The following is a 23,448-nucleotide window of genomic DNA, read 5'->3' on the forward strand; positions in this document are numbered from 1 at the left end:
CAGAAGACACAGTTTTCCTAGACATTCTGCAACCTATAAATAAACAACCACGTCATTGAATGTTATAAATCAATTTTATAAATAATATGTGCAAATAACAAAATATATAGAATTCTTAGATTTTCGCGATTGTTACACATAGGAAATGAAACTATTTTTGCGGATTTAAATCACGTATATTTGTTTTTTTTTTCAAACAAACTAACGTTTCGGGCCCTTTACAGGTCAAACGTGTCCATGGTACATATAAAGGGCCCGAAACATTGGGTTTGTTTGAAAAAACAAATATACGCGATTTAAATCCGGACAAATAGTTTCATTTCCTAACAAATTATAGTTATGTAAAAGAACAATGTTGTGTGTGAGACACCAATGACATGGTCTCAAACTAGGAAATTCCCTATACTATGAATGCCAGAGCAATGGTATACTCTCGGGGGCACTAACCGTAACACCCTGATCAGAACCAATTTAAGAAAGGAAAAAGAAAGGAATAATATTTACTTAATTTCATTTTCTTATGACTAATATAAAGTAAGTCTTAATACTAAACATATTCTATAATAACCGAGAAACAGTGTGGACGCTCGCCGAATTTAGAAAAATCATTTCCCAAATTGATCCTACCCGGAATCGCGCTTATTCAGTGCAAACCGTTGGATCTCCGAGGTCGTCGAAGTAATACGATATAGTTATGTATGCATTTTATATTTTTCTATCACAGACGGGAAAATATAAGTTCCTTTAAGATAATATAAGTAACTATTGCATTTTTTAGTACAAGTTGATTATAATAACACTATTACAAGACACAAACTACGATGGTAACAAGACACAAATTAGTTTTAAGTTAACTAAACAACACTTACAACATTACGAGATCCTTCCTCCACACATTGACAATGTTTAGACAGCTGTACCCAAATTTCTGGGATAAACGGCCTAAGCGCCGCTACGCCCTCCGGCGTGCAAGATTCGCATGAGATTATCTGCAAAGTAATATTAAAAATATAATGTAGATAATTTTATGGTACACAAACTGATAAACGACAGATATATCACTTGAGGGTAACTTTACTTTCGTATCCGCGTACAAGAATTTTAACTCAGTGTCTCAATGCCATTAGCAAAATATTATGCCTACTAAACATTCACAAAATTATGTACGTAAGTCTACTCAGAAATAAAATAGGTATACGGCACGAGCCGTAACAGCGATTCGAATTTTAAACCTCTCGATAGAGAGCGCATGCGCACGATTGTAATTATTGTCAAAGAATACAATAAAATTCTATTAGTTGCGATCCATTCTAGATGAAAAATAAACAAACCGGTTTGGTTAAAACTTTCAAGCAATCCGTCAATAAATGAAATAAAAGACTATAATTATAAGATCGAACACGAAGAAAGTTTCTTCAAGGGTGCATTCGAAGTAGCGTCTTCTAGCAAATCGTGCCAAAAGACGCTGGTTCGAATCCAGCCGGATCGATAGGATTTTTTTCTTAGTGTTCGGTCTATGTATAAATAATTATAACAATAGTGGAGAAATTTCACAAAAATAATTGCATATCATGGTGACACGATTGTCACATTCAATAAGAACTCAAAAATTGAAATAAAAGTTTTTAAAAAATTGACGGTTTCCACTTGATATATCTCATCTCTTTTCCTAACATTATTAATTTTATTAACAACTTCAAATCGTTTTTGAAAAATGTTACTCCAAAACAGAAGTTATTTTTCAAATGTGAAGTATGGACAGTCTATGGTTGCATATAGTGCTGTACGAAAAAAAAAAAGGTAAATAACGTTAAGTTAATTATCGATCCATATAAAGTTATGTAGCAAAATCATTACATTCTTCAAAGTTTCACATTTCTTTAACATTATATTAATTGCAGATACATTAACTGCCAGAATTAAATAAATGTAACCTATTATGAGAGAAGACACTAATTTCCGTGACAGGTTTTTGAACCTAGCTCGGAAGGCAGTGCCTTACTATGAAATGCAACATTTTTGTTCAAATAAAGAATTTGTTATTATTTATTTATTTGTAGGGTCCAAATGTCATTCAGTTTTACGTACCTCCCGCAGGGAATGAAGAAGCAGATATTGTCGTTTTGGTTGAGCTTCAATTTCTCCAAGAATGAACGGTAGAAACTTAGGAAGGTTGCCTACAGCCACTGAGCCGAGCGCGTAGCTAGCAGCTGACTTTATCTCCTCTGACGACGGAGTAAACGAGTTTAGAAGCACTTCTTTCAAGTTAGGGATTGAACTGAGGTCTCTGAAAACATAAGGATAATTTAATCATTATTAATACTTGTTCTTTAGCATTGCATGACTTTCAATCCGCGACTACGGAGTGTGAAATCGCTCCAAAACGAGATAAGACTACGCTTGGAGAAGAAAGACGTAACAAGTTATCATTTACAAATTAAACTAGTTTAGATTTGTTAATATGAACTATGTTTTTACAAGACGTAGTAAAATGGCAGTTCAATGGGCAAAAGAGAGAGAATTATCGATTGAATATAGTTTAGTAGTATAAGGTTACGCAATAAATGGACAAACTTGTATCGTTTAAATCGAATTATAATAAAAATGTAAGTCATTTTGGGAAAGAAAATAGTGCCTCTATACTTTACTGATCGGTTTCAATACCAGTGGGCCTATATTGTCACAATAAAAATAACAATATCGACATAATTGACGAAAACAACTACATGACTATTTAAAATTTTACGAAAAATGGCAACCCCTCAAACGTCATTTGACACTGTCTTGGTAGAAACATAGTATGCATAAATACAAGGACGTCCACTTCGTAAAGAAAAGGCAGTCACCTCGCGCCGGAGTCCCATGCCTAACGCTCACTCCAGGAATGGTGCAATGCGAAGGATAGAAAGAGATAAATTTAATGAAGAAAGTGATTGTGATATGATTTGTTTTTCATTTTGTAGTTAGTTCAACGAAGGGATGGGATTTGAATATTTAAGTCCTTAAATCCAGAAAAACTTACAGATGCCTGCCGATCTCAGCGAGAGCGAGAAGCGCGAACATGTGATGAGCATCCGAAGGCGGCGTGTGCGCATCACGCAAAAAGTCGCGAACCACCTCTAATGCGTCTTCGCCGCCCTCCATCACCACTGCGCCCACGCACTTCGCCAGCGAATGAAAAGCCTGCGAGTTCATTATACGTTGTCATCGAGCAGGCTCACTTAAAAATACTCGTGGACAAAAGTACCGGCACGAATCAAAAAAGTGAAAAAGGTATCGGGATAGTAGAAAGTAAAGAATCTTACAGTCTGAATTACGATGGAACTAAAATTAATTCGACTTAGTAACAACGATGATAGCAAGCATTATTATAACAATATGGCCAATATGGCGTTATACACTCCCGGACACTTAACTCGAGGCACCTCGCATTTTCAGTACTAAATGCCCTAAGCTTAAACAATGTTTGATTGATCAAAAACTATTAAGCAATTTTGAAACTAGTATACTTAACGTCTTTTCCATAAATCCTTACTGGAAATTTGGATTTGCAAAACCGGGGAAAACTTTTTCTTCGACGAAAACACTTACTTTTGTATTCTAGCCCTTTTAAGGTAAAAATGCGAGGTAGCTCAAATTATGTGTCCGGGAGTATATTATAGCAAACGTTGGCACAAATAATTAAGACTTAACCAACAGTGTTAATTGAGAGTAACCTGTTTCATGTGGTGCGCGGTGGCGTTGTGCTCATGGCTGCGGTGCACAGGCGCAACCAGCAGTGCCAGTAATTCGCGGCGAGAACAACCCGCCACGTCAGCAGACACCAATGCGCTTAGTACGCCCAGCATTGCCTTTAGCGCCCCTCCTATAAGTAAATCAATCAATCAATGTTGAGAAGATTTACTAACTCGCTGTGTCACCAAATTGAAAAAAAAACAGGAATATTTGAAATCAAAAGTCAATAGTAGTCCTCTTTCAAGTTAAATCATCCATATACATGGGTAATTTTCAGGTTAGTTTTCTCTTCCTCATCACAGTGGCAATTTTTGTTATTTAAATATTCTATAATATAATCATGATACTGCACTTGATTATTAAGTAACACTACTTAATATTCGAATGTAGTAAACTAAAATATTATTTAATATTTCACAATAATGTAATCGAATACTTAAATAATAAAAATTGACACCGGAATTAGGTAGCGAAAACTAACCTGAAAATCATCCCTACAACTTATGGGATTTTTGAATGTGATATAACCGTCAGGGGGTGTATTATGAACTTTTAAAAACCATGCAAGTTCCAGGTAATTCTTTTTACGCCCAAAAACTGACTGGATAAAATTCGTATTACGACGTACATATTGTTCGCCGACTTCTCATTGGTTATTTTGTCTATGACTGGGACTTCATTAGCTCGTGCTTTTTAGTGTAACGTTCAAAAACATGGATGAATATTTAGCGGTAAGTTATGGTGTTATATTTAACACTTAGTTTAAGAGAGAAATAATAGATACGTATTGTTCATGTACGCAAATAAATAAAGACACTATATAATAAAATAATAATAAAGACACTATATAATAAAATCAATACACTATATTTAAATTTTTGTAAATAAGAGAAAAGTACAATTATACAGAAAATAATTCAATAAAAGCTACACCAAGACAGTGTAAACTGAATGGTTTATTGCTGTTACTTTTTGACAGATCAAATGTGAACAAAATGTCAAAATAACGTTTGTAATACGATATTGCCAGCTAAACTTCGGGCAGAAGACAGCCTAGTGTCGTGTGACCGTTGACTGGCTGGTATTACCAGTTCATAATACGAAATTACAAGGCAGTTTACGTTAAGGCGTAAACAGCGTGGAAATAAGAGTGCATATTAGGCCCCCAGGTGGGGTAAGAGAAATACTTTATTTTGAGTCAAATGGTTTGAGCTATAGGAAGAACAGATAAAGTTTTATAAGGATTTTAAAGTAAACTACACTTGCCTTTGTTCATCGGCTTTACTTGTTTTAACAATCATTACCTAAATTCAACACTAAATGCGTTCCGAATCGGAGATTATACAAATCCAGAAAACTCGGACTCACTTCGGATGTCGCTTGTGCGTAAGCCAGAATATAACGAATCGAATACTAACAATGTATTTACCGAAAACGTGTAAAATGTAATGTGTACCTCGTATTCTCAAGATTTCACAGGTGTCTAATTTGTTTTTCCGCTTTTTGAATTGGGAGAATTGTAGCGACATCTCTTTAAAATCGTTTAAACTAATTTGTTTGTCTGTTTTATCGACTGAAACACTAAGGTGCCTAACTCTTTAGATTATGAGTAAAGGCTTGAATTCCCTCTATCCCCGGTGTTTCTCTTACCCCACCTAACCCAAGTAAGATATTTCAATCTCACCACGGCATACTTCTATGTGGTTGCATCTGACAAAGTAATGTTACGAAAGAGGTAAATGGGCTCATTATCTCGTGGGTTTAGTTTGGATGGTATAGCCGCAATCGCATCGTTAAAGACAAAAGGACTGCGCAAACGTATGTCACGAATGGCTCAACTTATGACATATTTTTAAAATTATCATTAAACTGTTTTTGGAAATTAATGGTTGATAAAAAATTTTATTGCAAATTAGGTTGTTATATGTATTTTGTTGAAAATCGTGATGATTTTACTACCAAGACATTAATTCTTTTTTGTGAAAATACTCGGTCGAATCCAGTCAGGTCGAAGGAACTTTTGTCTGAGTTGTTCGATCTTTTTATTAATAAGTTGTTGTTACATTATAGAATCACATAAAAAAGTTAAATATATCAATGACAAGTTTACAGATATTACCTTGGAGTAGTGGCGACTTAGCGAGTGCTAGTATGTTAGGCGTAAGGGCTGCCCGTGCGTCATCGGTGAGTGCTGCAGGGCAGCGAAGACAGGCGCCGCGGACCAGTGTCAACGCTGTTTGCGCACAGTGAAGGTCTGACTCGCATACTAATGGTGGCACCTCCATTAGTACCTGTCCAAAAAAAATATTGTATATTGTCACTCAATAAGGTTGATGTAAGAAAGACATTGGTGTAATAAGAATACAGGTGTTAAAAATTATTATTCCTGATTTCCAAAGATTGGAATGTAGGTCAAAGAAGTGATATAATTCCTGAAATAATTGCAAAAATAGTATGATTATATTAGATCAGACTTTTCCGATTATATTTAAATTTCGTAGTTATTCACTAAAAATTATCACTAAAGATGCGCCAAGTTTCCTATGTGTTCTCTATTCATTCCATTCCATTCCATACTCAGTATTATTTACGAGACGGTGTAAAAAACGTTTACAGGTTTACCAGTTTCCTAGTAAAATTTTAAAGTCATGTAGTCTTTGTCGACTGTTTTATCGATAGATTGTGAAACGGGATAAAATTTATTAAAAATCTATGAATCGTGAATGTTGTGACGATCTAATCTTTAATACAATTGCGTTAGCGCCTTCTTTCTGATTTTGACAGTTGGTCCACTAGTCTCGAAATCAATTCATAAAGCCTGGCCACAGTGTCTTAATTCAAGTACGAATTATATTATGCCTTATTGTAGACTATACAGTCACAGTCAAAACACCCGCGTAAAAATAACGTGAGTACACAAAAGAAACATACAGAGCCAGAGCGCAAGTAAGCACTGCCGAACAGACGGTATTCGAATACAAGTAACGATGACGTCTATTTTTAACCGACTTCAATTCGACTGTTTTTTTTTTTGTAATGTTACGCGATTATTCCGAAGTTTGTGAACCTATTTCGATGATTTGTTAGAACGAGGGTACCTCGGTAGTGGTCCCATTTAAATTTGAAGAAAATATTCCATCTCGAAGCACCCAGTTACGCGAAGAAAAAGTTTTCGCGCGGCCGCCGCGGGTAAGCGCGATGACATTCGTGTCGAATAAATGCGCCCTAATGGTGGCAAATTAGGGTATAAGTCCTGTTTCGCGCACTTTCCGGTAACCGATTTCAATAAAACTTGGCAAATAGATGAAATTCCACAAACATTGAGATCGGTTTTGTTTTTAATAAAAATGTTATGATTATTATGATACGGTTTTTTACGTTGTATTAATCTTAATATATTTTTCAATAAATATTTTACAATTATAAAGAGCTCCCACTAAAACCACTTCTCAACTGAGATGTGAACCAAACCCCTAATTTCTCAGTTACGTACATTTATGAACGCTTAGGAGCGATAGCTCTGGCTAACTGTGAAGGCAATAATTGTGACGAAACCCGTACGTTGAAGCAGGTTCACAGCCCTTGGAGAAGGTGTGAAGTCCGCGGCCCGCATCAGACCAGACTGGAGGCCTAAACCCTTTCGTTAAGAGACCCGGATGAATGATGATGACTCAAACTAAACAAATTCGGCTATTTATTGAGTATAATATGTAACAAATATTCAGTGGATAGTAGATACAATTTTATCGACAGCAATCTAGCTGTTTGTAAGCGGGCAACACTTGCATAATGAACTCTCATTTTACTCCGTCTTGAAAAAAAAAAAACAGTATACAAAACACGTCATTCCATACCTCTGTCATAATGTAGTGTTTGCTGTTTTAGAACAACGGCCTGTTAGAATTATGTATTCAAATATTAGCTACAATAACAAAAACAAGACTACCCATGACTACGTCAATCTAAAGAGGTATTATTGGCCTTTTGTATTAAGAAGTAATTTGTGTTTAGGCAATGTTCACGTAATTTAGCAAAAACGAGACTTTTAACTCAGTAGTTAGTAGTTACTCAGTAGTTTAGTAGTAGTATCACTACTACTTTGTCTGTTTCATTTTTTATTAAATTGACCAAAATTAATTTACATACCTTGCTAAGCAGCTCAATGCTGATAGTGTCGCTATAATTCTGCACTAAGGTATCCAACAACACCAAAGTGGACAGTTTCAAGGCTCTCTGATTCTTCCTCAAAAAAGATCCGAGTATTGGAATTGCGTCCGACTGAAATAAACACAATAAGTTGGTTCCATGAAAAAGAATCTGGGAGTTCAAAACACACTGGTTGATTTGAACAATGAAATCTAATAACAAACGAAAGAGCTCAACTATTTTCACCGTTAACTGGCCAATTTTTAAGGCTATTTAAACACATTTAAATTGAGCTTCATATTTTACAACTACATGAATCACTTGTCTTACCAAAATAGGAGTCAGATCGATCCTTAGTGGCGAAGAAGCGACTTTTGTGAGCGATTTCACAGTAGTCAGTCGGGTGATTTCGTTGCGAAGTCTTTCCAGGAATATTGGAAGACATACTGGAAGTTCAGTCTGCAAAAAAAGCAAAGAGAAGAAATCAATTTCATTTTATTGCCACAAATGTTGTACATTCTATAAGTCTCCCGATTTGAGAACTGTTGAGGCTTGTCAAGTGAGACCTGAAAAGTCGGTGAGATTTATGGGAGGTCACTAGTAAATAGTACATTATTGCAGATGCCAGCATTCCAGATAGAAGTAAGGGATTGCCGGACGTATATATAGTATTTATACGAGTCTGACAATTCCCGTTCCCGGCGAGGTACATCTGTACTTTTATCAAACAATGCAAACAAATAATAAATGACTAAAGAATGACGGAGAATGTACTATAAGATGTAAAACTCCATTACAAATGTTGCTTCTTGTTATAAATTAGGTGGAGTTCACGATTATTGGTTTAAAAAAAAGCCGTTTGTGGCTAAAGCTGAGCAAGTCCCGATTGCACCAGCCGCGACACGCATGACGGTGAATTAGGTACTGCATTATTGTTTTAATTCAGTAACCAGTCATTGCTTTAATTTTTTTTTATTGTTACTATTATATCATTATTTATTTAGATTCTCGCCTCTCGGACGGCCTAAAAGATTAATTTTGAATTATAATTATTATTATTGTTCCTCTGTTGTTTTGTCTATATGCATGTCTAGGCTTGTGTAATAAACAGTTTTCTTTCTTTCTTTCTTTCTTATTGTATTTTCGCTCTTTACACTAGAACTCATTTTCGTGCACTATAGTTAAACGCAAAATAAGTAATACCATACACAATTTTTTTTTAATCTCGCAATTAAGGACACTGGTGCTAGTGAGCAGTATGAAAGTTTTTCTTAGTTTAAGTTTAGAGCAGCGGACAGCAGTAAAGATTTCCGAGCATATTTGAGAAAATGTTAATTACTCGAGTCAAATGTAAAACAGTTGTATTATGTATTAGGCAAATAAATGAAAGTTTTGACAATGTTACCTTCAAGAAGTCCCCAAAATGACACAATAATTGTCCACAGGCGGCAATGGCTCGCTCCTTCACCTCCTGGTCCATGTCCGTAGCACGCAGCCGTACTAATGTGCATTGGTACATTTCCGGTATGAAACGTTGTAAGTCTTCAGGTGGGGGTTCCACTAGAATGTCTTCGCCTTCCGATATTGTTACGTTATCTGTAAGGTAACGGTATCTTATTTGGAATTTTGTTGTTGATCAGATACTTCTGGGGTATCTGTAGAGATTCACCAGTGTCGTTTGAATCCCATACATTGACTAACGCGGTCGAACTTCTGTGTTGTTGTACAACACATCTAGAGAAGCTTTCTAATTTGAATAAACGTAGACCTAAATAAATTTTTCCATAGTGAGTAACAAACATATAGAGTACAAAGCAATATGTAATTAGTTAGTGAAATGCTTACCTAGAGGCCTGATGACCTTGACGAGCGTCTGCAGCACCCTCAGCGCCTCGGCAGTGACCTTGTAGAAGGGGTCGTGTACACAGGCCAGTACTGCAGGAGCTAAGGCCGCAACATGTTTTCGCATTACTGCCGCAGGGTGACCGCGAAGGAGACATACTACGAAAACTAGGGTCTCGATTTTCATCGACGAAGCTGTGCTTTTATCACTGCAAATACGTAAATGTACTCTCGTAATGTATTAAATTATAAAAAGTCGACCTTCTTTCAATGTCACCAGTGTGACCTAATTTGACGAAAGACAAATGGGAATATGAGTCTCGATACACAAAATCCTAATACAATTTATACAAAACTAAAAAGTGCATGAAGACGTTATAAAGGTAGCTTCCCAAGGCCTGTGTTCACGGGCCGCCCCGCGCCGCGTTCGAGTGTGTGTCGCGAGTTTTAGTCTGGATTGCGCTGCAGTGTTGTCGTGGCTGCCTTTGAAGTAAACTACTAACATAGCGTATCCAATGGGCCCTTACAGAGAGCAAAAAGCACTCTTCCCACGCTGGTGCAGCACGGCCCATAAGAAGACGGCCGGTAAGAAGCGGGAAAAACTGTTTTGTTAGATCAAATGGGTGGGTGGGTCAGGTATTAACTATTAAATAACGGTCCTATGTAAAACATGTAGTCTACTCGCTCATATAAAATCCCGAAAACGATTCGCAGATAATTTTTATACAGGGTGGAACGGAACGACCGGCAAAGCCGAAATTATCACGTTAAGAATACATGAGTTTTATTCACTTTAAATGTAAAATCAGAGCAGTTGAAAAATGTTCATCCAGATTTAAACCTTTCGCGGTGCAACAACCCTAAGCGAATCAATCGTGTTAGTACATCTACTGCACCACAGGCGGCGTTCGTGTCATTGGCACTCACAGAAGAAATAAAAGTGTTCTCACTTTAATAGGTAATTTAAAAAAACATTGAACTTACTTTAAATTAAAAGTATGTTCGATTTGTCCACGTCCCCTTACTCTTGCAGACTTTCGAGACACATTCCTGGGAGTGCCGGTCACACGCCGATGTGGTTTTCCACACAAACACTAATACACTTTACTTGCTTAACACAAACACTACTTAATAACGGTACTATTCCAATAAGTTGCTGTCACAACCCAAAATTTAATAAGTAAACGTTGTTTTGTGTTGTAAACACGACAAAAACATGAGACCAGGAGTTACCATACAACCAGGCATTTTGAACTAATTCATGAATGAAAAAGTATTGCCAACTAGACTAAAGCAAATATCACTAAACAGAAGGTCCATTTAATTGGCCAGAACTTTATGGTCACATTACAGGCAAAAAACTCCTGAATACTAAGATGAAAATAAAATTAAATTTTAAACTATTAAACCTAATTAAATACGCGTCAAAAGATACCAAATTTTTTGTCGTTAGAAATGAAAGACGCTTTTGATGTCAAAATGTCCTACAAAGGGACAAAGTCATATAGCAGGCAACTCTGCAGAGAGATGCGCGCGGCGGCGGCGTACGCGTCGGATATCGGTGATTATTAAATATTTAAGTGTTAATTATAAAAAGACAATTATGATAAAGAAATAGGTTTCGCAATAATCGTCTTGTCTGGTACCATGAGCAATTTAAAAGCTTACTTTTACATTTATCTTCTGGGCGAGCTCGTACCAACGTAGACCTCATCTTTGCTCTAGGGCTAGGTAGTGGTCAAGAGTACGTCCATTTTCAATAAAAAAAAAAAAAAAAAAAATTTAACTTATTAAATGCGGATCGTTTAATGAATTGTATTATATAATCAAATTTAGCAATGTGATAATCGATACTCAAAAATAAGAAAACGAACCGTGGTGGTCTGCAGATCTCCAAGAACCGATTTATTTATTTTTACATTACATTAATTAAAATTTCAACTACTCAGCTCAAGTTAACAGAAAATTTAGTTTTAAATGTTGATCTCATTAAAATTAACTCTTCGTTTTAAAGTTAGAAAATTCTTGTAGTGTAAATTAAGTATTTCCAAATGCATTGAAAAATAGACTAGTAAGTGTGCATTTCTAAGCAGTGATGAGTGAAAAGTTTACTATTTTACATTAGGGCCGGATTAAGGGTTATAAGACTATTGTAATTTGAGTACTTGACGCATGTTGTAGAACGTGTTTACTTAATTTAGTTATGTTTATTTAATTAGTCTTATAACGCAGACAATAGGAGTTTTCTCCTGACAGGGTCATTTAGAAAACTTTACTTTTCTTAAGTTGTCGTAGGTAGTTTATGACAACGCATAGTTTAGAAACAACATGTCTCCCGACGATTCTATGAGAGGTGCATTTTTTCGGTAAGTGTAAATATTGGGTCGTTACATACGGAATTTAGGGGCGTTAATTACTTTCAAAGTTATACAATGTAATACCCGCATAATTAATCATCATTCACATGATGATTGATCAAAGAAAGCGACTGATGAGGTGCTGAGCAAAGACTGAGGTCAACGACCTATTAAATTACAAAGATTTTGTCCTGAGTACCTCCCGGTAGTTGCCTCCAATAACTGTGTGTAGGGATGACAACAGAGACTTTACGAGCAAATCTTTATCATTGAATAACTCGGAAACTATTGCGCTTAGAGCAAACAGACTTTCAGTATAATTAAGTACATGTTTAAGACTCTTCACAGTTTTCGGCTTTGTCGGTCGTTCTGTTTTACCCTATATGGCTATATTTCTCTTTAAATACTACAGAGAGCCTACAAAATTTTCACATTTATCTCGAAACTTGAAAATTGGCCAGCGGTTTTACGACACGCTCCGCCGCCCATTGCCCTGTCAGTCGCCATTGGGCGCTTGTCAACGTCGAATCTGCATGAAATTTTCTCCGCTTGTTCTTATTTTATTATTCATTTTAAGCGCGCAGATTGCGGGACGCGAGTGGCAGCCCCCCACACCTCACCTACTAAAATATAGGCCCGCGTACGAATAGTAGCTAATATAGTATTTAGTAGACATTATATTACTTGCAGATACATTAACTATCAGAAATAAATAAATGTAACCTATTATGAGAGAAGATACTGATTTCCATAACACAGGTCTTTGAACCTAGCACGGAAACCAAGGCCTTGCTAGCAAATGTAACATTTTTCTGTTCAAATAAAGAGTTTATTATTATTATAAATACCTCGCCTTAAGATAAAAAGTGAAGGTGGTGTTTGGCGAAGTGCGCAGTAACTTACGTGAGCGCGGGTGTGAGTGCGCGAATGACGCGGTCGGCGTGGTCGGTGAGGCAGCCGGGCGCGGCGGCCAGCAGCTCGCGCAGTAATGCCAACGCCGCACCGCGCGCGCGCACCGAGCGTCCGCGGATCACGCGCAGCGCCCCGCGCACTATCCCCGGCACCTACCGACAGACACACACTCGTCACTTACCAACATAGACGCATTCATCTAGAAGATTAATATACGCTTCTATGGAGTAGTATCAGTAGAGCTCCTTGTGATACGAATTCGTCCAGGGAAGTACTGCTACCTGCCGGTTTTAAAAGGTAAGAGTGCTGGTGAAATTACGAGAACATGAGACGTGTCAAGTTATATCTCAGGGTGATAGGCGCAGTGGAAGTGTCCCTCAGATCTTTGCGATTTGAAGCCCTGCGTGGCACTGCAACTGTTATGGACAGGCGTGGCGCTTAACACTAGGCGCACGGCTTGTTCGTCCCGTCACGTGTTACCATAAAAAAACCTCAATTACTATCAGAACCTCTGTCTCCAAAACTCACACTATCATAATGTTAAACGCTATACGTTTCTAATTTAAAAAGACGTAACAAATTATGGACTGTTAATACAATTTAAACTTTACCCTGTTGGCATGTCGTAGAAAGTTTGCAAGTTACGACGTTTTGATTTTATATTGAAATTGCAATCAATTTGCTGCCACATAGCTTTAATAGCTGAAAGATGACGAACGAGTAACGCCTAACGTTCTCCAAAAAAGTGGACACTATTGCAGCAGTATAAGGTTTACTTACATATGTTTCCTATAACAAAAAATATATTACGTTGTATACATACAAGCGTTGCTACGTTTGTATGGAGTTACATTACTTGTCTTATTATATTACGGTACATTATATATATTATTATAGAGAAGTACAATTTCGACCTACCACGAAATAAATAGTGAGTGAATATACCGCAACATTGGCATAGGATTTTAAGCCTAAGATCTATTCCAATTCCCACGAAAAATTGATGTCCTCTAACGTTGGCCATGGACCAATAACTCAACAGGACTGCTAATCGCGATACAAGACAGCATAGTCAGGTATTTAGTACCTTTTGGTACACCAGATGTCGTAACAAGTACCAAATAGCTATTTGTGTAACTTAATTTGTTTTACATTGAAAAGCTACAATTGATCAAGGCTACTGCAATTTCTAGTGTTAACAAGCAAATCAACAAGATGGCGCTTATTGCACAATTTTTTATAGATAGTGCCGGCTATTCTTTTGTTTAGGATTAGCGCCATTTACCCATATCATGAAGCGTTAATTTATAAATTAGTATGTAAATAACAATGCCATCAATTGGCACGCACAATTTGTCAAAGTTCAGAAAATAATTTTATTTCATCATCAATATTTTGAATTCTTATATGAAATATTAGAATTCAAAATTATTAAAGAGGAATTGATTCATATCCACGGCCATTTATATAATGTAAACTACTTCCAAGGTTAATAGACCGAAATGACATTTTCCAGAAATAACGTTTGCTCGAATTTCCATAACCTCGAAAGTAATTTTGACAGGGAAATGTTTTTTCTTTTAAACCTAACTTAACCTAACCGAACCTAGTCGGGTTTTTGCGATAAACATCCTACGTATCCTGAAAGAACAACAGTTTCGTTATCATTCGATTTTCAGTGTAATGAAAATTGGATCAAACGTTATTTCGGAAAAAAAATTCAAGTTTGTGATAGGTTACCTACTCCCGAGCTATAGACCAGCGCCATCTAGATGTAAGACGGAATTTTGACTTTTTCCAAAGTTACAATCTGTAGTATGAAGATCAGCAGTCGTTACAGGTCCATCCATGCTTTGACCAATTGTTTTCATCACCTAGAGTTTGCAATATTTTACTGCATTATTAATTACAGTAATTTATTAAAAAATATCGATTTTAAATAGGAAATAACTCACCCTCTGAATAAGCAGAGCCTGTGGCGAGTTTTCGGAAGGCGCCATGGGCATCTGCAGCGAAGGAGGGGGACGAGTCGCGCGCAGTAGAGCAGTGTACGCACTAAGAATGTCGCATTTTACGTTTTCTTCACGTTCTGAAATTATTTATTATATATTTTTATAATTGATAATAATAAAGAAGAGCTCCATTTATCTACATTAAAATAACAACAATTTCGCTTCAAATAATATCATCTTACACATGTAGATAAAAAGTTAAAAGTCTCAGCTTGAGGGAGTTCCACTAATTTCCACAAAAGGCTGGAAGGTCAGCCTTTACCCATTTAGTGGAACTCGCAACATTTTATATTAGTAGTTGTCCTAATTAGCTCCGATGAAATTATCGCTAAAATATACACAACTCCTAACTTTGATCAAATTGTCATGATGGTAGCCGAGTCACATAAAATACTCAATTTCTAAATATTCTTAATTCTTAGTTTAGATAGGAATGAACAGCAATTATAAAGAAAATAAAATAAAAATAAAAAAAATAGTAAAAAATAATAAATAAAAAACCATGTGTAAATTCGTCGATGAAACTACATCCAATTATTTGCCGATAGTTGCTTTGAAAGTAACCGTTCAAGTTCCTTATAATTTCATACTTTCGAATGAAATCACGAATAACAATAATTTAATTGGGTGGAGTGATGCCAAAGTGAAACCATAAGTGTAACTTTTTTTTATTCAATAAAATTTATAAATTTTTTTTTTTGCTACAATACGTTATTTACTACAATACGTTGCGCGTGGTGACTTTTTTCTTCAAAAGAAATCATATTCTGTAGATAGTTCAATACTTGCTACAAATCTAAAATGATGGTTTACCTTTAAATCTGGCGATAAGAGCTGGAGATACGGTTTGGTACATATCTACAAGCAGTTCGTGGCGAGTCGTAATGACTGATTCCAAACATTTGGCTGCGGCACGTCGCACCTGTAATAAATAAAATATGTGTTTTATACCCTTGCACCATAACTGTATAAAAAAAATAATTAAAAAATCGGCTTTATTTGACACGCAAAATACGTAAATTACAAACACTGAACAAACAATAAAAAGTAATATAATATGTATAATACTTAATGATCTACATACAGAGCCGTTAACATTATCACTTGGTTATCGGTATTCTACAGGATGTAGCACGGAGAATGTGCGAGGGAATTGCACGATTTAATTCCGCTTTGCCATTTCCATCATCGAGGGACTAGGCGTAAGCTGTGCTCCACCCCTTTGTTGTGGATATTCAAACGTTTCGCACGAAACGTTGCGCTACTACATTTATGGGGCGAACGGCTACTCAAGAGTGGAATTCCTTGCCTGTAAACTTGTTCCCTGAGTGGTATAGCTTGCGCCTTTTCAAGGCAAGAGTGAACGCACTGACTGACCTTGAGTTTTCCCTCGATAGATGTGTCGGTCGCTGGTGTTTATGAGTATGCCCAGGTGTTAAGGGGTTGTCGCGCCGCCCACTCTGGTCTCTCACAGACAGATGAGACGCTAAGATGATTTTCCGTATTGCCGTTGGACAACTGCTACGGTGATATCGCGTCAAAAGCGACCGTTCGCTAGCGCGGCGTAGTGCAACAGGGCCCGCCAAAACGGGGAATATCCTACCCTCAAATCAGTGCGTTTTTTAGGATAGGAATAGAGAGGAGGTGAGTAGATCATTTGTGCATTTGCGAAGATCGTATACGTATCAAATCTGACATATGCTTTATTTAGTTGTGGATACTCCATCGTCGACCTCATCGTCATTTTCCATTAGGTGAGATGGAAGTCAATTGCGCAATTAATTTTTAATTTAAAAAAGTATTTCAATTTTCTAATTGCTAAAGCTAACAAATGACAAACAACAGTATTCTTCTATGTATATGGAATACTTAGTTTATCATTATACAATATATTTACTATACATATAGTGCAATAGTGGTTACAAACTCTTCTGTGCTGTGGTATTTTGAAAGTAATTCAAGAATGTTACAAATTCATAATAAATAGAACGTCTTTAGTCCATAGGGCTCATTCTGAGAGCAGGCGCGGGCGCGGTGGCGGGTGCAGGCGCGCGTATCATGGCATCTTCCCTTTCACAGTGCCGAAGCGGCTACGAACGGGTAGATCCACACGTTGAAATCGCAAACAGACGCTAGACCAAGCACTGTGAAACGTACGGACGGACCGAACTAACAGCCGCCACTCTGAATAAGGCCATACACTCATTTTTCTAATAAAACAAAAATCGTTATTTAGTCACAGAGTTAACATATATGACCATATGACAAGAGGACTGTTCTTATCACGATACAAGACAGCGTAGTCGGGTTTTTAGTACCTATTGGTACACCAGATGTTGCGCAGAGTAAAAAATAGCTACTTTTGTAACTAATTTGTTTTACATGAGATTATTTCACAGATTGTTATGGATGCCGCCGGATATTACTTTATTTTGTTTAGGATTGACGCCCTCTACCCGTTACCAAGCTGTAGTAATTTATAAACTAGTTTGTAACACACAACGCCATCTATTGATATGCATACTTTTTAAGTTCAGAAAATAATTTTGGTTCATGGTCAATATTTGAATAATATAAGAAGGAAAAAAAACAGAGTATTTGTATTTCATATTAAAGAGGAAATAATTGACATCCACGGCCATTTGTGATAGTGGAAGAATTATTTACATAATATAAACTACTTCCAGGCGTACAGTAACGATCAGCGCAATCTAGATACAAAACGGGATATTGACATTTAACAGAGTTACTATCTGTAGTATAAAGATTAGCAGTCCTCTTTGAGTCATTAAAAATATATAGTCATTTGAAACGTCAACCAATTTTTTTTTTTAATATAAAAATAAGTGCGCATTTGACCTCCATCTTATCTGATGGAGAATGACGATGAGGTCGACGATGTAGCATGCACATGTCAATGCTCCATTAATCTATGCTTAGCCTAATCTATCGCAAATTTTAGTGCCATATTAGGATTATGGCTAAATTAAATTACGACTGTAGCAGCCACTTAAGAAAAGCAATGATGAAATACTGAAAATCCACTGCCGAGATAGCAAATATTTTTCAAAATACTTTTTATACTGATGCCGACGCTTCATAATACTCTTAAAATCGATAACACTGTACCTTCCAAGACATGTCATCGTCGTCAGAATACTCCTCGGAGTCGGAGTCAGGCTCAGCGTCAGGCGCGAACGATTCGTCCTCCATATCTTCGTCCTCACCACCCGCGCCGGCTTCCTCGTCCTCGTAGTTGTAGTTAGGATCGTACGTTACCATTTTCAGGCAAAGTTCAATGATCTGGAATTTTTTTTATTAAATACAAGAATGAATGAAATATTCTTTGTTGCACATTAAAAATTACAATGACAAGTAATGTAAGTGTCACAGATTAAGCTAATATACAATAGGCGGCCATATTGCTAAGTAGCAATTTGTTTCAGGCACCATTAGATATAAGCTTAAAATTTAAACCTTGAATATACGCTTCATATTCAAATAAAAATGTGTTTATTTCTAATTATTAGTTATAAAATCGCTATTACATTCCGAAAGCAGAGTTACAGTAAAACAGTGCTCACATTAAATGCATGATTTCTCATTCAACAAATCGAAATAAATTGAAGTTAAAATTCAACAGCACTTCTAAATAAATTTGTATTGAATTATAATTATTAAATTAATACTTAGAAAAAATGCCTTCGATTGGACCGAATTCGAACCGACGACCGACTTCTAACAAACCGTAGAAAAAATACCTTCGATTCGGCCGAATTCGAACCGACGACCAACTTCTAACAAACCGTGCCAGACGCTATGCCAACTAAGCCACAGAACGAACCAGCGGACCTCACGAACTTTTCTGTGCTTGTTGTTGGATCTTTGTATTTGGTTTTCAACGGCTTTTTGTGTGCACGAGGGTGAATAACAAGTGCTGACGACTGTTCGTGTCTTCTCGTGCGACTGTTGCGCTGCAGCAGCGCCCCTACTAATTTTCATACAATATTTAGAAGCGCAGCTACAGCGCCAATCGCGACACGTGCGCGCTACTTTTACAGACTCGATATTGTATGAAAATTATTTAGTAGTAGCACAGTTACCGCGCCACAGACGCGGCACTGCAGCACTTTTACAAGCGTCTAATTTGTCTGCGACTCAATGCGGCACGATAGAAATAATTATAAAACTCACGGTAGGAATATGCGGCTGGACCTCCTTAGGGCACTTGAGTACGAAGGCTTCGAGCGCTTGCAGGCAATGCTCGCGTAGCTCCTCGTCGGGATTGGTCGAATGCTCGAGCACTTGAGGCGCCACGCGCCACAACTGCTCGCCGAACCTATGTCCTGCTTGGCGGCTGTGGGAAGCCTTACAACATTGTATGTGCACACGTAAAAACATCTATAAAACACCTGGTTTCGTATATCAATATACTTGAAGCCAAGTCAAACAAGCCATATTTAAGATCTGTCAGCTAAATTTAAAACTGGTTTTGGACAAAATCCCTTTCTTACTCTTCAAGCGCAGTGTCGGACAATTAAAACTTAAAATATAATTTCTAAACACTATTTTTAACCGACTTCAAAAAAAGGAGGAGGTTTCCAATTCTACTGTATTTTCTTTTTTTTGTACGTATGTTACGCGATAACTCCGGGTGTTTTGTTAACCGATGTTGATGATTCTTTTTTTGTTGAAAGAGGGTACCTCAGTATTGGTCCCATTTAAATATGAAGAAAATATTCCACCTCTAAGGGTGGTACACTAGGGATGAATCCAGGTTCGCGCACTTTCCGGTAACCGAGTTGAATAAAACTTGGCAAATAGATGTCCACAAACTTTTGAGGTCGGCTTTTTTAGTACTCTGTACTGAGATATTAGTTATAAAATAAAGATACAAAAATATATTGTCATTTAGTTATTTCTAGCAATTCCGTTTTTTGTACGTACTCAAAAATTCACATTAATGGAGGTACCAGGTTTACGAATTTAGCCAACAAATTGTGTATTTTAACGGACTTCAAAAAAGGAAATTCTGTATTTTACTGATAATACTGTTACCATTTCAAACTTCACATTACTGCTTGGCGGCAGAAATTAATATGAAGGTAGTATTTCCCAAATGAAGTCTTTCACAACTTTCTTTCAACTGCCAATGCGCCCGTCACCCTGCGACATAAGTTGACAAGTCCCACGTGCCTGTATTTTCACCAGCACCCTTACTCTTCAAAACCGGAACACAGTAATGCTGACGTTACTGCTTGGCAGCAGAAATAGGTAAGGTGGCAGTACTTCCCTGGATGAACTCTTTCACAAGGAGCTCGATTGCTGATTTCGGATCAATTCTTATGTAAATTTTAAGTCCTTTTTAAGTCCCTTCATCACAAAGTTATACATTATATGGACACAATGTAATTAATAATACATACCAGACAGAAGCAATGCACTGTATGTGAGTGCGGCTGACGCTGGGAGAGGGTGAGGAGGCAAGTCCTTCCAGCAGATGGTCGATCAGCTTGTTGTAGAGCGTCGCATTGCATGACATCACCAAGTGGGAGAGCGCTACTATGGTGCGTTTGCGGACCGCCTATGCAAGAAGAACATTAGAATTAATATCAGTTACAAGACCACTACTAGCAGACACCTAACTAGAGAGCAAGATATGATAATCACTCTTCAAAAAGTCCGTACATATGGACAGTGTTAACAATGTTTATTTCTTTGTAGTATTTGGTATACTAAGATTATGTTCTAGTATAACAAACTCCTTCAGCTTGTCGTAATACATAGGCCTCTTGAAGAGATTTCCATTTGTCCCTATCTTTTGGTATTTGCCCCCATGCTCCTACAGCAACAATATAATAATAATAATAATATGTATTAAGTACACATGACATACAATGTTTCTGTGTTAGGTAAGTTAGTATGGAAGTTATCAGCAATAAAAGCTACAAATAGAAAAATAAAAAAATTACAAACTGCATATTAAATTTTAAAGGCATTTTTACTATTCAGTAAAATAGAATATTAATAACTAATTGTGTATAAAATGAAATGAACTGCATTTGAGAAGAATAAAACAGATTATGTTTAATACTATGCCTCAAAAAAATAGATTTCATTCCATCGGCAAGGTCTCACTGCACCTAAATTTACATCTTATATAGTAGACAGTTTAATACAATTATTGAAACTAGTATGAACATAAAAATAATAAAGCAATTACCTGACGTGGTGAGGCGAGCTGTGGCAACAAGGAGTTTAATAGCATAGGGTGGAATGATATCAATAGGCCTCCAAATCTGCTCAGTAGGTCAGCTAAGATATCCAAGGCTTCCAGTTGCACTGATACATCTTCTTGCTAAAAAAATTATTTAAATCTCAATGATTTGCAAAGTAAAGAAATAAAGTAAGTAGCTGAAAAAATATCCAAAACACAAGTCCTTTTGTTTCAATTAGTTAATTTTGGTATGCTGAAACAAAGTAATAGTGCAAACAGTGCTATTACTTATCTACCAAAATTTAAAAAAAACTATTGGTATTGCAGAAGTAAGAGCGCGTTCAAATTAGCCACTGTTATCCGCGCTGCAGTAGCGCTGCAGCCGCGCGGCGGCCGCGTGGTGGCCGCGCGACTGTCACTTTTTATACAATTCTAGACGCGCTGCAGCAGCGCAACTGTCGCGCGGCCGCCGCGCGGTTGCAGCGCTTCTAGAAATTGTATGATTGAGATGAGAAATTGTATGTATGAAAAGTGACAATCGCGCAGCGATATGAACGCGCCCTAGAGGTAAGAGGGTAAAAACAATAAATACAAATTTATTTATTTGTCCCAATAGCTTCAAGTTCTGAAGTGGCATTTTGTACAAAATAGATATTATCAAAAGGATCCAAGCTAGATAAAAAACTGTACCATGGATAACACCATGGAGGTGATTGTGAAATTTAACTAGCTAGCTATTATATTATATATATAAACCATACCTTCTCAATAGCACTGCTAAGTCTTCCTGTGATCTTTTTACACACATTTGCAGCAAGAGTGTTGGAGCCAAGTGGCAGCTCTGAGATGACAGTCTTGAGACCGATACTGCTGATGTCTCGCAGCTGCTCCGTCTCTGACAGCATGTTGGCGCAAAGCGTCTCTACAATGCCCTCCACTTGGTATTCTTTCACTTTGTTTACCAGTGGTCCTAGGCTATTTGGAAACGTTAAAAATGATTAACATGAAGAATTATACAAAATTTACTTGACCAAAATCATGACAATCCAAGTTGGGGTCTACAATGGATCAAGCTCGCTCAGAAGAGGCATATTCACCCCAACATTACAGGTATCTAGGTTATATGCATGTGCAAAAACAGGAGCATGATCCACATAATTATTTTATTTATTACACTATATAGCATTACGAATACATATTTATTACATATATATTAGATTCCTAAAAAATTCACTCAATATGACCCAAATTGGATGGATCTCTACATTTGATGGCCTATGCATACCAACATTACTACAGTACTCTATATGAACTTGTATAATTATATCCCATTACTGGAAAACAGTTCAGCTTCTAAAATACTATCTTTAGTATGTAGTTTAAAAAGCTCATATTTAGTTATTCAATTGTTATTGTCTGTATATTACGTGTTTTGAATGAAGTTTCTGATATGTTTAAATATCTAAGTTTATTTACACTCAATATTCCATCCCAAACTAAATTTGAGTGGGGAGTGTAAGATTATTCCATGAATCTTTTAAATTTGGAAGCCTTATATATGCCTATTATAGCATTCAAAGAAGATTTCACTATACATGTGTGGTTAAAAATATTATTACTATTTTGATCATCACAGTAAAAGAGCAATGTGATGAAGAATGATGAGTGTGCATAAAGCTACAAGTCATCACAACAAGAAATATTTTCGCTACTTCACATTAGAAACACAGAACAACTGTTTATATGTGTGCCAAGTGACATGTCAGAATAAGGACTTTGTTTATGAGCAGTAGCACGAAAATAAAATTTGTTGGGCTTTTCTATCCACGAATAATCACCATTTAACCGCCAGATTCTGCACTTCGCCGTTCTTGTCCTCGAGCAGCCGCAAAAGCATCTTCACAACTTTTCTCTCAGAGTCATCATCCAGCTTTATGCTATCCTTCTGCAACTCCGTCATCAAATCATTCGTTGCCATAAACCGAAAATCCTTGTCGTTCGAAGTCATCTACATCAACAAAACAATACGTTACAGAAGGTTATGATCCCAACCAATATTGATAAAAGAAAAGCGCCGGCTCACCTTCTCGAGAAGATTCGCTATTTGATAGGATACACTAGCCATTTTGATAGATTTTTCAGTCTTTTCGACACGACGAATGTTCCTTTGCAAAAAATAGAAAGAACTAACTTAATTTTATGAAAAACTGACTGAGAAACATTTGAT

At 36.8% G+C, this 23,448-nt stretch overlaps 1 protein-coding gene across 1 annotated transcript in view; it reads right to left on the reverse strand.

Moving 5' to 3' along the window:
* Positions 1–23,448, reverse strand: part of LOC113230261 (cullin-associated NEDD8-dissociated protein 1) — a 27,586-nt gene extending 4,138 nt beyond the window's left edge. The window contains exons 1-19 of the mRNA XM_026464108.1: positions 23,305–23,448; positions 23,060–23,229; positions 21,983–22,196; positions 21,228–21,362; positions 20,431–20,588; positions 19,199–19,361; positions 18,134–18,307; positions 15,818–15,926; positions 14,948–15,081; positions 12,984–13,144; positions 9,727–9,932; positions 9,287–9,477; positions 8,212–8,340; positions 7,882–8,013; positions 5,855–6,026; positions 3,717–3,865; positions 3,023–3,183; positions 2,089–2,287; positions 870–989 (exon numbers count right to left, since the gene is read on the reverse strand). Of these exons, the coding sequence (XP_026319893.1) occupies positions 870–989; positions 2,089–2,287; positions 3,023–3,183; positions 3,717–3,865; positions 5,855–6,026; positions 7,882–8,013; positions 8,212–8,340; positions 9,287–9,477; positions 9,727–9,932; positions 12,984–13,144; positions 14,948–15,081; positions 15,818–15,926; positions 18,134–18,307; positions 19,199–19,361; positions 20,431–20,588; positions 21,228–21,362; positions 21,983–22,196; positions 23,060–23,229; positions 23,305–23,346 (2,919 nt within the window). The 5' untranslated portion in view covers positions 23,347–23,448. The remainder of the gene's footprint in view (positions 1–869; positions 990–2,088; positions 2,288–3,022; positions 3,184–3,716; positions 3,866–5,854; positions 6,027–7,881; positions 8,014–8,211; positions 8,341–9,286; positions 9,478–9,726; positions 9,933–12,983; positions 13,145–14,947; positions 15,082–15,817; positions 15,927–18,133; positions 18,308–19,198; positions 19,362–20,430; positions 20,589–21,227; positions 21,363–21,982; positions 22,197–23,059; positions 23,230–23,304) is intronic.

This window comes from Hyposmocoma kahamanoa, unplaced genomic scaffold (genome assembly GCF_003589595.1).
Source record: "Hyposmocoma kahamanoa isolate Upper Pololo Valley unplaced genomic scaffold, ASM358959v1 63, whole genome shotgun sequence".
Classification (NCBI taxonomy): domain Eukaryota; kingdom Metazoa; phylum Arthropoda; class Insecta; order Lepidoptera; family Cosmopterigidae; genus Hyposmocoma; species Hyposmocoma kahamanoa.